Raw genomic sequence first — 14,624 nt, 5'->3', positions numbered from 1 at the left:
ACTAACATCTGCAACTGCCAGATATGTCTGGTCCACTGTTGTTTGCAAACATGGCCTTCATTTGTTTAAGAGTGTGAGCATTGTTTGCAGACATGGCCTTCATTTGTTTAAGTGTGTGAGCATGCCCAGTATGACCTTTTGTTATGTTGGCTGACATTGCCTTCATTTCTCTGTGTGTGAGCATGCCCAGTATGCCTTTCTGTATTGAATGTGTGAATTGATTCCAGATAGTTTGTACTGCAGTGCAGACCTTTGTGTTGTACACCTACAGGAAGCATACTGTTTCTGCAGGGTATTCGTCGATCATTTGGCAATATGGGGACAAACTGTGCAGGAGATAGTGTATACTGTAGGTGATTGTGTCTGTGCTGCTTCAGCTGCATGGTACTGCTATTAGCAGAGATATTCAGACGTGTACTGTTATACACAGTGATGTTTTCTGTCCTCATGTACTGTCAGGTGGACATTCTTGCTCACAGTGATGACTTGGGGACAAGGGTGACTGCAGCTGTGTCCAGGATTGTGGGCAGACACCTACGTATTCATGGCAAGTTACGCCATTCTGGAGGGGGAGCTGCAGACAGTTGGTGCTGGGTTTGTGTATCCAGTTCATCACCTTGGTACAGTGCTGGCAGAGGATCCCATACATGTCCGCCAATCAACATGACAATATGACCTTATCTTTTGGCAATGCCTCACAGCTGTACAGATTTGCACAGGTTAGCCAGAGGCAGGGGCCATGGGTCAAGACATTTACCCTGTTGTGGTCTATGGGCAGGTGTGCAGCCACCCATTTAAGTGTTTGCAGCCAGGGATAGTGTGTGCACACAGCTTGGTGTTGGACCCTGCACATTTCATGCTGCCCATGCTCTCACACCCCCCTCTGTTATTCTGACCTCTTCCATACATTATGCATACATTCTCTGATACTTTCCCTAAGGGTATCACCACATCACAGGTGTGTGTTAGTGTTGGTCTACTGTTCATGCAGTGGGACATGCTGGACATGTTACTGTCGTTTGTCCACATGGCCTTGCATATGGCTTATGTGGAGTGTGTTATGTTGTTATTTGGGTGTCCATGACATAACATGCATTGGCAGTACATGTGAGACATGGGCCTTTGGCAGGTGCCTGTGGGGAATTAGGTGTTGGTGCAGGCCAGATGTGTTAGGCCATTGCATTCTGTTAGTCCTACAGTCCCAGACCACCATACAGTATATTCCCCTGGGGTGACATGGTAGGTGTCACATGCCAATACCTTCTATCAGTCTTGATCAGGTGGTGTGGATGCTGGCAGGGTGCTACCTACAATTAGGGATACTTGCATGGGACACATGCACTGCATGCTGCAGTCTTCCGCTATTGCAATATACAGGTGGGGGTCTTACTGTGCCCATTCCCCAAAGCAGGGATATGGCCAGAGAGGTGCCTGTGGGTGGTGTTTGCGTGGCTGGGTGCATGTGTATTATGGACATGACTTGCATCTGACACACAGATATGCATGGGTCATTACAGGTATGCAGGCTTGTGCAAGTACATCCGCCAATTCCCAATACATCACTCCTACCTCCTTTGTGATCTGCAGGTGTTCAGGCAGGCATCACCAGTATCCCCTACTACAGGTCCAGTTACTGTGATGCATACCTATATGTAAAATCCAAGGGTGTCTCCATTTCACAGTGACACAATATATAATGTATGTCTGGGGTACTTTCCCCTGTGTAATGTTTGTATATCTAGCCCAACAACCATGCCATGTCAGTCTTTCAGATGGTGACATATATGAACACCATACATTTACAATGGCTTACTGCTAGCATGTGTTATACAGGTGGGGATTGTCTTTGGCACTGCAGTCATGAGGGCTTATCCCTGTCATCAGCATTGGTGGGCAATGGCCACCAGGTCTTACCTCAGCATGCATACATACATACTGATCACTCTCACACATTATGAAACACACACCATCCTAACACACACAGACCTGCATATTGTGCAAATGCTACAACCTATCCTGCTACATTGGCCACCTCTGGGCATCTGTGCTCCACTCATACATGTTACTACATTTCTCTACAGGATTGGGGGGGCACACCTGAGTGGCACTACATTTCTACACTGGATTGAGGGAAGGGGCAGACCTGTCTGTTTCCACATGTCTACATAGGCATGGGGGGGGGCACACCTGACTGTTACTACATTTCTACATATTATTGTGGGGGGACAGACCTGACTGTTTCTACATTTCTACATCGTATTGGGGGGGGGCACACCTGACTGTTACTGCATTTCTACACTGGATTGGGGGTAGGGGTATACCTGACTGTTTCCACATGTCTACATGGGAGTGGGGGGACACACCTGACTGTTATTACATTTCTACATAGGGGTGTGAGGGGGACACCTGACTGTTTTTACATTTCTACACAGGATTGGGAGGGGCACACCTGACGGTTACTACATTTCTACTCAGGATTGGGGGCACACCTGACTGTTTCTACATGTCTACATGGGAGTGGGGGGCACACCTGACTGTTATTACATGTCTACATAGGATTGTGGGGGGACACACCTGACTGTTTTTACATTTCTTCACAGGATTGAGCGGGAAAACCTGACTGTTACTACATTTCTACACATGACTGGGGGGACACACCTTACTGTTTCTACATGTATACATAGGATGGGGGGGGCACACCTGGCACTTGCACACATTTGCTATGACTGTACTGGTATGTCAGATACTCCATTTCATTCTGAATTCTAACCTATCATACTGACTAGAGGCAGTTAGGGTGTTTACCTTACAAATGCAAGGTACAGGGTTTGCTTCTCACATGGGGTAATTGGCTAGGCTTAAAATGGCACACAAGGGCGGTTAGCCTAGTACTAATCTATAAACCTATAAACCTATATCAGTGTACTACAGGTCTTAGCTTTGGTTACCCTACATATTAGTGTCTGACTTCCTACCCTTCAGAACTAACATCCCACTGCCTGACCTGCTGTAGTCTGTCTGTGTAGGCCTGGGGGGGGGGGTCACCCATAAGCATCATTCAAAGGCCATAGCACAGGTTCTGTTTGGATTTGTCTACACCTGTCCTGCAGGCTGAGACTGTTGTTGGGTATGTGAACCTCCCTGACTGGCATGTTTTTGTCATATGGACACACATCTCACCCAGCACATTTCCTGCAGTGGGTTTTGTCACCCAGTGTAGTACTGGCTACTGTGGTGACTCTAGTATGTGTTACAGATGTCATGGTACCATTATGGGTGTCTACTATCTGCTGCCATAACATTCAGCCATCCAATTCCCTTGCATGCTCACATCCATACCATAGATACAGGTAACAACACATTCTACTCCATTTGGCAATTGGTAGGTTGATTGACTTACCTTGTGGGTGTTGCAGGATTGAGTATGGTGCTGGAGGGCTGCCTATGTTGGATGCACATAGTACACTTGGTATACATGGTTGAGCACAGGTAGTGTCATGATTGGCATCCCTTTTACTGTATGTGCAAGTCAGAGAGAGGTGTCATTCCCTGGGTCCCTACTGTGTCAGTGTATGTGCTATGCATTGCCTCTTTGCCAAGACCAGGGCATACTGGGCATGCCTCCATATGCCTACTGGGGCAGGCTCAGGTTGTTCCTCCTCCGAGTCACTCTGTGCTTATGCAGGCCTTGGTAGGGGCAGTGTGGCCCTGCCCTGTGCTGTTCCTGCTGTAGCTGTTTCCACAGGATCATATTGTGTACAATGACACAAACCATACAATTTGAGTACATGTAGCTGGTGAGTTCTGTAAGGCTCCACTGGATATGTTTAGACACCGGAACCATGACTTGAGTATCCTAAACACATGCTCTATTATACGTCTGGTCTGTGCATGTGCCTCATTATGGCGTTCTTGTTCAGGTGTGTGTGCATTTCTGATGGGTGTCATCAGCCACGGCTCCAGTGTGTAACCAGCATCCCCCACTAGGTGAGCATAGGGGATGTCCTCATTGGCAAATCTCTGGTACAGCTGCATCAGATGCCAAATGTGGGAATCGTGATAGCTTCCAGGGCAGCCAGCACACACAGTCATTGTAATGCCCTGGGCATCACACATGACCTAGCAGTTGATGGAGGGGAGGCCACTGCGGTTGATGTAGGCCCTACCCTAATCACTGGGTGGTGCTTTGATATATATGTGCATGCAGTCTCTAGCACCCACTACCTCACGATATTTTGCTATTTGGTGGAAGAGACACATATTGCTGGTCAGCAACTCACGGGTGTTGAGAAAATACATGTGCTTACTGGCATGTGCTGACATGGCATCCAGGAATTGGTGGAATATTCTGGATGTTGATGCCCGTGAGATCCCCATGATATCCCCAGTTGAGCTTTGGAAGGTACCTGTGGCTAGTATTCCTAGGCCTACACATACCTTGGTATCCATTGGGATGGGTTCCCCTCAGTCAGTTTGGTGTGTCAGGCGTGGCCAGCATAGCTCAACAATTTGCTGTAGGAGGTCCATGTCCATCCTATAGCGCTCTACTATCTCCAGCTCATGTAGCCCCTGGTAGGTTACCCTGGGTCTTTACACTCTTCTCCGTCTCTTCACTGTGGGTTGATCGGCAGCATTCACATCCTCACCCCCCTCAGCCTCTTGCACATGTTGTTCTATGTTGCCTGATGCAGCCCCTATTATTTTGTAGTTTTGTTTATTAAAAATTCCCCACTTGTATACACTGGTGGTATAGAGTATGAGAAAAACCAGAGGGGTAGGTGATTTCATAGTTTATAGTAGTGTTCTGGGCTGGGCTGATCTGCTGCCTGTGTAATTGACTGATTCTGATACATTTCACCTGCCAGCTTTGCTAGTTCTCCTTGATTACCTTCCTACTGCTGTTTTCCCTTCCATTGCCTTCCTATTTAAGCCCGGTGAGGTGCCGTGCAGACAGAGTGCTCAAATGTGCACAGAGCTGCTATTTCCTGATTAACTTTTTTTTTTCCTTTAGAACCCGGTGCGTGGAGTGCACACCCACTTAGGCAATGTAAAGAGTGCTAGGCAGACTCAGACACACTCCCTTGCTTAACTGTACTTAGCTTGGAGCAAACCTGAGCCACAGGGCTCCAATCTGCTTACAGTATGCCTGACACCCCCATGATGTCAGCTAACTCCTAGGCTTGCACCAAGCTATTCCTGCTCTTACACTGTTGGGAACTGACTAGCATGCTGGGGAAAAATGGGATTCACTATCATTCCCCTCATTTGCATAGGATTGCCGGTTAATGCATAGTTACATGTCCCACACTGAGCCTCCCCCTTTGCAACCACTACTCACTGGCCATCTTGTCTTCTGCCTACCATTGACTTTAACGGCAGAATAGTGACTTTAGTTAGAATGCTTATTTAGGTTTATTTTCTTATTTTCTCCCTGATCCTGTTTGCGCGCCACTGCCCTACTCTTAAACAGCCGAGATCGACTAAAAAAAATAAAAGTTGATTTTTTTAATTTTTTAAGCTATTTGCAATGCCAGTGGCCTTATTCTTGGCCATTGGCATGCTTCCTAATATGCAGCCTTTATTTGGAGCTGTCATGGCTCCTATTTGGATTTTGCAGAAATGTACTTGGTTACTAATGAGTACATTTCTGCAGATTATACTAGTCCTGCAAGGCCGGTTTCAAGCTTCCTGGATCACAAATTCACCTGGTTTACATGGATTTCTCCTGCAGATGGGGTGATTTGCATACAGAGGCTTAGTCCGTGCAGGACTACTGTAGGATCTCTCGTGCACGCCCATGCAGGCTATTCCTGGATCGCACGGCAGACATATTGCCTACTAGAGTTCCTTCACTAATCCTGCATGCTGTGCAAGGCTTGCAAAATCCAGGAGTTTATTTTTCAATTAAATGTTTGTCACTATACCTTTAAATTTGCATTTCCCTCAGAAAAGAATGCTCAGAACTCTCAAGATTAAGTGCTTGTACCTGCAGACAGCAAGTCTCCAAGGAAAAGTAATCGGCAATTAATCGTAGTAAATTTCACTCAGAAAAAAAAACTATAGCTGCAGACTTATTGACTTTCACTAAGCATTTGCTAATGGAGAAAAAAAAAACAAGCTAATATCTTTATAGATGTAAGAGACTTAGCATTCTTTCAAGGATTTCATCATTTTGTTTTGTTTTTAAAGCCTATTTGCTTACTACAAAAGAAAACACTTGTTTGTAGTTTTAACAAAATGCATTAATATAGACTCTGACCCCTGTAAAAATAAGAGAAAATATTTTAACTTAACATATAATATAATCAGTACACCCCCCCCCCATCCCAGCAGCCAGAGATCACAGCATATTAACATTAATTTGCTTTCATCAAGCCTTTCTTCTCTTTTTATACTGTAAAGTCAATATTTCTTACAACTAAAAAGTACTTGTTTTCTTTAATAACTTTAACACAGCATTCAGTGAAAAGACTCCCCCACATTTAAAATACCCCTGACTACACTGTACACAAAACTGCTTTGCTATATAAAACATGCGGTTTATATTATGAAATGTTGCATGCAAATACTAATAAGAACAAAGATTGTTTTAATTAGTTACTTTTTCCCCTTTTAGTGTCCTTTTAAACATTAATAACATAAAGTCATGTATATTCTTTACAGTTCATGCTCAAGTTCAACAAAGTCAACAAAAATCCTGTCTTTCTCAGTCACATTTTCTTGCAGTCATATTTCACAAATGTGATTAGTGCTTTATAATCTCCTGTTTATTTACTAATTTAATTTTAGTGCTACTGGTCATCTTCATGTTCATATCCATCTCCCAACACTAGACTCTGGTTCACATCCAAGGCATTCCTGACTCTTCTTGTCAACTCCTCTTTTTATCTGTCTCTCAAGCATTTTTCTTTGGAACAATGGAAAATGTTTCACTGATAAAGTCTCTCTATGGGCTTTATGATCAGAAGAATGTGAACTTAGCCTGTTCTCTATCAAAAAATGTCTACGATCCTCCAGGAAAAATGCTCTGAAGACAGCTGGATACAGCACCTTGAATTGTACATCTGCCTCTCGACATTCTTTGATTGCTGGGATAAATTTGCTTACCTTTTGTCTCATGTAGAGTGAATAATTATTTTCTACAAACATTCTGTTGTCTCCAATTTTTAATACTTTGCCCTTCTGACGCAATTTTGTCAGTATCAACTCTTTCTGCTGTTGTGATTGCTTCTTTGTCAATATAAGTCTTGGCTGCTTTCTCGTGGCCAGGTTTGTAGAATGCACTCAATGTATCCTTTCAATTAACAAATCCTGCTGTGGAGCTAGTTGCTTATTTGTGCTTCCATAAAAATAATACAGTCTGTTCCTTCAAGTTTTTCTAGTAAACCAGAAAACCTCAGGTTTTCTGTGTGCACTCTGTCTTCTAACGCTACTATTTTTTGAAACAGCTCTTCTTGAGAAGCCTCATATTCAGCTAGCTTTTTCTTCTTTTCATCCACTGATTTTTGCAGTTTTATGAGTTCATCTGAATATCTCATTAAAGTTTCTTCTATTTTTCAGCTTTTTTTATTTGAGTTGATATATAATTTCAATGTTCCATTTATTTTAATGAACTCTAAGTACATTTGGTTTATTTTTTTCCTATAAATTACTGGAAGCTATCACTTGGACCAAAGCTGAAACTTGAACTACTTTTTGCTGAACAGCTGCAGAATCCTTCCCAGACCATATTTTCTCTTCACCTTTTCTGGTTGATTTTCATTCAGATTTTCCAAATTTCTCATTTGCTGACATCCAGGCAGTCTACTTTCTAGCCAGTAACTGTCTTTTATTCAAAAACAGTTTCAATGGCACTACTTTTCTTCAAGTTCTGTTTTCACACTGGGACAGCTGAAGTTAAGCTCTTGATCATTGTGCAGCCATCTTGGTAGTCCAGCCAGATTGGGACTTTATAGCTTACTTCAGTGCTCTCATACTTCAGTTGAGGTCCTTAATTTTAGGCAATGATGCAGTTAATACACCACCTGCACAGGGTTCATGAATCATGGACATGGGTGTCTGATCTCAGTTGTATAGGTAGTGTAACCCAAGTCCAATGCAGCCCCACTGCTGTATGTAGAATTGTATGCCATTCTTCTTTACACTGAATGTGAATGAAGAGGGCTCTAATGTGTAGTATGTACCATGTACAAGATGCACACAATTGCAGACCATGTTTATAAATCCAGCAGTCAATTTCTCCTTCCCTTTTTATCACAGATACCTGCACCATGACACTCTGTCATATTTTGCTATAATGTATAATAGCAAGTAATTGAATCCATGTTTAGGTACAGCAGCTACATTTGATAGTGCTCTAGAAATGCTCCTTCAAATGCAACAGAATTAACATTTAGATATTTACTGTCTATAATGGTTTGCAATTCTAAACTGCCACACCACTCTAAACCTTTACTTTCAAGTTATAAACCTGGGGAAGGTGTGACTGATAGTTCAGGAAATTACTTAGTAGCTGGTGGGGACGTGGGAGGTAGCACCTCCTTTCTGAAAAGCATGAAGCAGCTGATATGCCATTGGAAGGGGCTACCCATATAGCATATCTGCGGTGACAGAAATTAAGTCAATCATATAGTGATTTACATGACAGCTGGGGAGGCATTTAGGAGGACTGCATAACAATGGGTTAGACAGATGATGTTGCAGAACATATAGCATCTTGAGAATGGAGTTGTACAAAGTCCTAAAGTTTTATGGTTTATTGTATGCCAGGATTTCAAATCTCACTGAAAGAACACTGGAATTATTTCCTGGGCCCTGGAGATTAACTGCCACATAGGTCAAAAGGCTATATGTTGTATATTTGTGGTTGTGAGAGTGTATGCCAGTGTGTGTGTGAGATATATGTGCATATGCATGTGTTTGTGGTGTATACATATATGTGTATGCCTGTGTCCATGTCTGAGAACGTGAGCCAAAGTACTATTGGCTCATGTTGAGTAAGGCTACAAAGTTTACAGTACATTAACAATGCATACAACAGTCCTACCCACTGTGACTATTCTACACCTGGTATAGGTCTGTGTATGCCCTGGATTCTGGTACATTATGTTGACAATGTATGGTATAATGTATAGTCCCTGTTGGCTATTACATGATAGGCTTTGTATCATGTGCTACACTGTGGTATCCTTTTGTGTTGGATATGGGCAGTTGGCAAGATTTACTACATTATACTTATCTTACTCCATGTTAGTTCCTTAAAAAGTGCAGATTAATATGATGTAGTTATCTCTCATTACCACCTGCACTTTGGATGAGTCTGCATAGAAGATAATACCACTTGCAGGAGTGAGATAATGTTCATTATGACCACTCCAGTGCATGTCCCCCTTCCTTTGCCTTAAGCCAGTTGTGCACAGGGATTTTAGAACTAACCAGAAAAATATGAACCACACATGATGGCTGCCATAATGGTGGTGGCTTCTAGTTGACCCCGGTCTGATGATAAGGAACAAGTGGGCTGGGAGGCAACTGAAGAACAGCAGATAGTGTAGTGACAAAGTATGCAAAAAAGTTATTTTCCACATCATAATAATTAATTTATTGCAATAAAATGCTTTCATTATTATCTTTAGCTTTCGTTTTTACCTTAATTGTGCACCTACTGTCTAATCCACTTCTTGCTAATCATATCAGATATATTACTGCAAATTTCTACATTTTTAAGAGCGTTACTAGTACTTTATAAATGTATATGTCTTTCTAGACTAGTTGACATTTTTATACTGAGAATAATATCAGTGTAGAGCCATAGTTTGAGGTTCTTTTGCCTGTTAAGAATGCACAATAATATACAAACCATTTTTATGAGAATATTATGCAAAGTGAAAGTGGAATTTCAAAGGCTAGATGTATTAAATTCCATACAACCAGTATTTAAAAAATGAATGCTGCAAGGTTTGAATGCCAAAATGCAGCAATATTCTGTTTTCATTTACCAGCTTATAAAACAATTTCATTGGCAAGTATAAAATACATTGTTTTAAAACAATTTATTTCTATACTGCTACAATATAGAAATATATTGTTTTAAAGTATCTTAAGATGCTGTGTAAACCAGAGCTAAATTAAACTTTTGAAATTTAACCCTTACCTATGTGCTGGATTTTGCTTATGTTGTCTAGGGGTGAGCTTGGCTGCTTTGACATCTGTGTGAAAAGCATGAAGGTATTCAGTTAGGTTATGTTTAGGCATGCTGTGCTATACTTATGTATGCTATTTGACATCTACACATGGGGCTATTTTAATTAAGCAATTTACTTTAATTCTTAATGTAGCTTTTGTTAGATGTGAAAAGCTGCTTAATGTGATGCATTTTCACTCTTTTGAAAAGGGAACTGGATCATCCAAACTTATGCAGGTTTATTGGAGGGTGCATTGAGGTGCCAAATGTTGCCATTATCACAGAATACTGTCCTAAAGGAAGTCTGAACGATGTTCTCCTTAATGATGATATCCCCCTCAACTGGGGATTCAGGTAAGAGATGTATTGGTATTAAAACTTTGCCACTAATGTTTTAATAAATGTCAGAATAATACTTGAACTTGTCATGTATTTTTTCATTTAATAAGATCATCTATAAACATGTTATCTAAATTTTACGATCTACAAACAGTATTTAGTCTTCTGCAGCTCAGGCACTAAGTAGTTAGAATTAATGGGTATGTAAAACTTTTTGAGGAATTGTAAAATATAATATTAGTATTAGAAGACAACAGAGGAAAAAGCCCACAAGTTTTATAAATAGAGTCACTGTATCCCTTGGTGGATGATATTTAATTGGAAGAATCCAATCAGTTAGTACTGTAGTATTATCCACAGAATCTGTGCCTTTGTAGTGTGTTTTAGATGATATTCCATTCTTAGTTTCTTGTGGCACAGACAGCAATCTAGATTTCAATATGAAAACAATGCTGCATTGTGTCTTTTGGAAAAAAGACCATCCCTTACAATGACTATAGTGAAAGTAATCCCCCCCCCAAAAAAAAAAAAAGATTTTTATGAAAGATATGGGAATACTAACTGGCAATAATCCATGTTTTGAGAATAATTTTGCAACTGCTGTCAGAAAAGCCTCCGCAGTAGGAGACATTACAAAAAATATATATTAAGTGGCAGTAGAGAAGACCTTGCTTCATTTTACCCAGCATTGCAACTTCTTTAGTGTCTCTGTCATTGAGTACAGTACAAAATTCTCTGGCATCTTATCCTGATAGTTTTGATCAGCTTAAAAAAATAAAAAAGGATTCTTACAAGAGCTGTATTGCTTGATAGCATAGCATGTTCTGGCAGACAAGTGGATTCAACCTAGATCTCAGTTCATATAAATCAATTAGACGAGGTATCTGAATGGTTATCCATGTCCAAGGAAGATCTACTTCTCTTTAAAATCTATGCTTCAAGCAAACAGTAAGAGCAACAACAATAAGAGCATGTAATTACATGTTAAAGAGCAGAATTAAAATGTCGAGGTGAAGAGAACGTGTACGTTATTCAAAGGCTGCCAGAGCTGGGGAATAAATTGTCACTGAAAGTAGACTTGTAACTCCATAACTATCGTCATGAGTAATTTAGAAGACAAATCCTGCCATTGCACAGCAGTGAGAAAGTTTCTTAATGATCAGTGAGGTATTCATTTGCTCCACAAATATACGAGACTTCTAGAAGTCTGTACAGAGCAACAGTACACAAACATCAGTGATGAGAAAGATCAGATTACTTGGTGACATCGATGGCATATTTGCTTGTGATATAAGGCAGATGGAATGGTATTCTGTGTGCCACATAAAGAACAAGTGGTCCTTAAAATATTACATTTCTGATCCCCAGCACGAGAAGTACAAAGCTGAAGAGGCAGAGATGGTGACATTCATGTCTCTTACCTTCTCACATTGTGAAATGGGGCATTTCCCAGTATAGACAGGTACACTGATGAGCTTAGAAACCTTAACCTGCAAGCAATACTGCAAATCCGTTTAAGAATCTGATGGATTCCACAAGTACAGAGGCATTGAACAAGTAAGGTAATGGGCGGGGATTTCTGGTTGAATGCTAGGTAAACTGGGCTATTGGATCCTGCACTAGGGAAGAATGGAGTCACACATTTGCATCCTTTTGCTGTCTGTATATGATTGAATTATCTAACATCAAGAAAATCTCTTTGATATCTGTACTGTTCATGTAGAAATTCAATAGAATGTGGGAATTTGAATAAAGCACTTTTTAGAAGCCCTTCCCCCAAATAAAGACAAGAATTATTCCTTTTCTGTCACAACTTCACACATTTGTGAATGAACATGACAATACATTAAGTCAAAACCAAGGACACCTTGGGCCTGATAATTAGTGCCAATTAAGAACTATGCATACTGCTAACAGTAGAAGCTATGGAGCTGAGTAAGAGCAGATGGAGGATATGCACTTATGCATAGCTCTCAATTAACAGAGTAAAAGGGAAGTTGATATGTAAGTATTCCACACAGCAAAAACAAAAATGATTCAGTCGTGTTGGTAAACCAAAAAAAGTAAATAATCACAATAGTTTTACTAGAGACTTATATTAGGAAAACACCTTAAGACTAAACTGAACATTGTAACTAGTAATAAGATAAAGCACAGTTTATTTAATGGGGACTGTGATATGGATGGAATGTAAAACCTATTTATTGTAACTCCTGTTGCAACAAGAGGAGATATGGGTCCCCAAGGCAAACAGATTCATAGGATCATAGCATTATAAGAGATATGAGGTAACTGAGTCTTATGACCATTTATTCCTTACCAAAACCCACCCTCAGACTGAGCCTGCTCTCCCGAGGAGGGCCAGGTCAGTCATGCCAGGTGTGAATTTCTGAAAGTCCATCCAGTCATCCACTTCCCCTTTGAAGGAAGATAATGTATCACACTGCTTAATATGCAGTGGGAGTGTATTCCAGAGGTGTGGAAGGTCCTATGTAATAAACCTATCTCAGCACTTTGTTGTATCTGTTGTTAAAGATTTAAATCCCTTGCTCTGATATTTCTACATACATACATATAAATATTTGAAGCACTGTTATTAATGCCCTTCTAGCTTGCCAATATACCAGAACAGTTATTTCCATGATAAGTGTCCAGGCTGTTCTTAAAAATATCTGAACCAGTGCTTGTTTTAATGTAATTTGGTAGTCTGTTCCATGCATCAGCTGCTCTCTTAGAGAACCAATTAGTACACTTCTCATTCGCATAGAATCTTCTACATAGGTTGTCCGATGAGTCTCTGCTATGTTTTGATAACCTCAAACATTCCCAGAAATAGCTGTCTCTAAATGTGCTATATATTTGAATAAGATCTCCTCTTAGATATCTATAAGAGACACTGTACAAGTTCAGATATTTTAGTCTTTCATAATAACTTAAATTTTCACATCCATGGATGCCCTTGGTCTCCTTCGCCTGTACTCTTTCCAGTTTACTTGTGCTTGTTTTCTTACAAGGTTTCCATTTTGTTATTCCATACTCAAGTTTAGGTGTAATGTAGACAACAGACAATGACTTCATTATTTCTTATTTTCTAGACTTTCTAAGTCTTTTTATACAACCTATATTTCTATAACTATCATTAACCAATTGGCTGATATGACTAGAAAAACTCAAAGCTACATCTACCCATATACCCAGGTCCTAAAACGAATCTACAGTTTTCATCACTGTGTGCTGTATTAAATATTCACCTTTCACTTTAAGTTTCCCAAATCTCATCTGCTTAGTTTTGATGCATTTATGAGCATATTATTCTCCTTTGTCCAAATGGGCAAATTAGTCAAGTTCTTTTGCAGACATGCCCCATCTGTAACACATGTAATCAGTTTACTCAATTTCAAGTCATCTGTGTACAGACTGTAGAACACCTCAGATAAAAAAGATAGATTTGAAACAGTTTAAACAAGTATGGGTCTATGAACAGAGCCCTTTGGGACACCCTGACTGTAACCAAGGATTTCACCTTTCGGGTTGCTGTATGATACTTGCTATGTCATATTTGTAAGCCATGCAGCTATCCATCTTATCAAGAGTACACCAATACCAAGTTGCTCTATTTTATTGATCAGTGTCTGTGTATGACCCTGTTAAATATTGAAGTTAAATCTATATAAATTACATCACAGCACACATTTTCATAGCTGTTATTATATTGTTATAGAGCATCATGTTACAGGTGGTAATAGATCTGTTTTTAGAATATGCATACTGGTATATGGTTTCAAATCCCAACCTTTCCAGTTCTGACAGTAACTTATCCAGTTTTACCATCTTCATTATTTTTCCACAATATGACTTAAGGGCTTGCATGACTCTGGGTTTGTCCTACTCCACTTTCCCTTAAAGACAGGTTTAATAAGTGCATGTCTCAAATCTCGAAGAATCGCCCCATATTTACATGACCTAGTAAATAATAGATATAATGGTACTGTAAGTTTTTGCTGACGTGTTCTCAGGTCATTATTACTAATTCCATCTCCTTCCTTGTAATTTGTTTGGATCCAGTTTGCACAGTTCTTTTTCAATATAATCTAATTTGATT

The 14,624-nt window shown here is 40.3% G+C and overlaps 1 protein-coding gene across 1 annotated transcript in view; it reads left to right on the top strand.

Annotated features, from left to right (window-relative positions):
- LOC122792777 (atrial natriuretic peptide receptor 1-like) overlaps positions 1 to 14,624 on the top strand; it is a 1,260,614-nt gene that overhangs the window by 740,117 nt on the left and 505,873 nt on the right. The window contains exon 13 of the mRNA XM_044060347.1: positions 10,394 to 10,537. Coding sequence (XP_043916282.1) covers positions 10,394 to 10,537 — 144 coding nt within the window. The remainder of the gene's footprint in view (positions 1 to 10,393; positions 10,538 to 14,624) is intronic.

This window comes from Protopterus annectens, chromosome 2.part0, assembly GCF_019279795.1.
Source record: "Protopterus annectens isolate FY-2018-M chromosome 2.part0, PAN1.0, whole genome shotgun sequence".
NCBI lineage: Eukaryota > Metazoa > Chordata > Ceratodontiformes > Protopteridae > Protopterus > Protopterus annectens.
The sequence above is the reverse complement of the archived record's forward strand: the minus strand, read 5'-3'. Positions and strand labels throughout refer to the sequence as shown.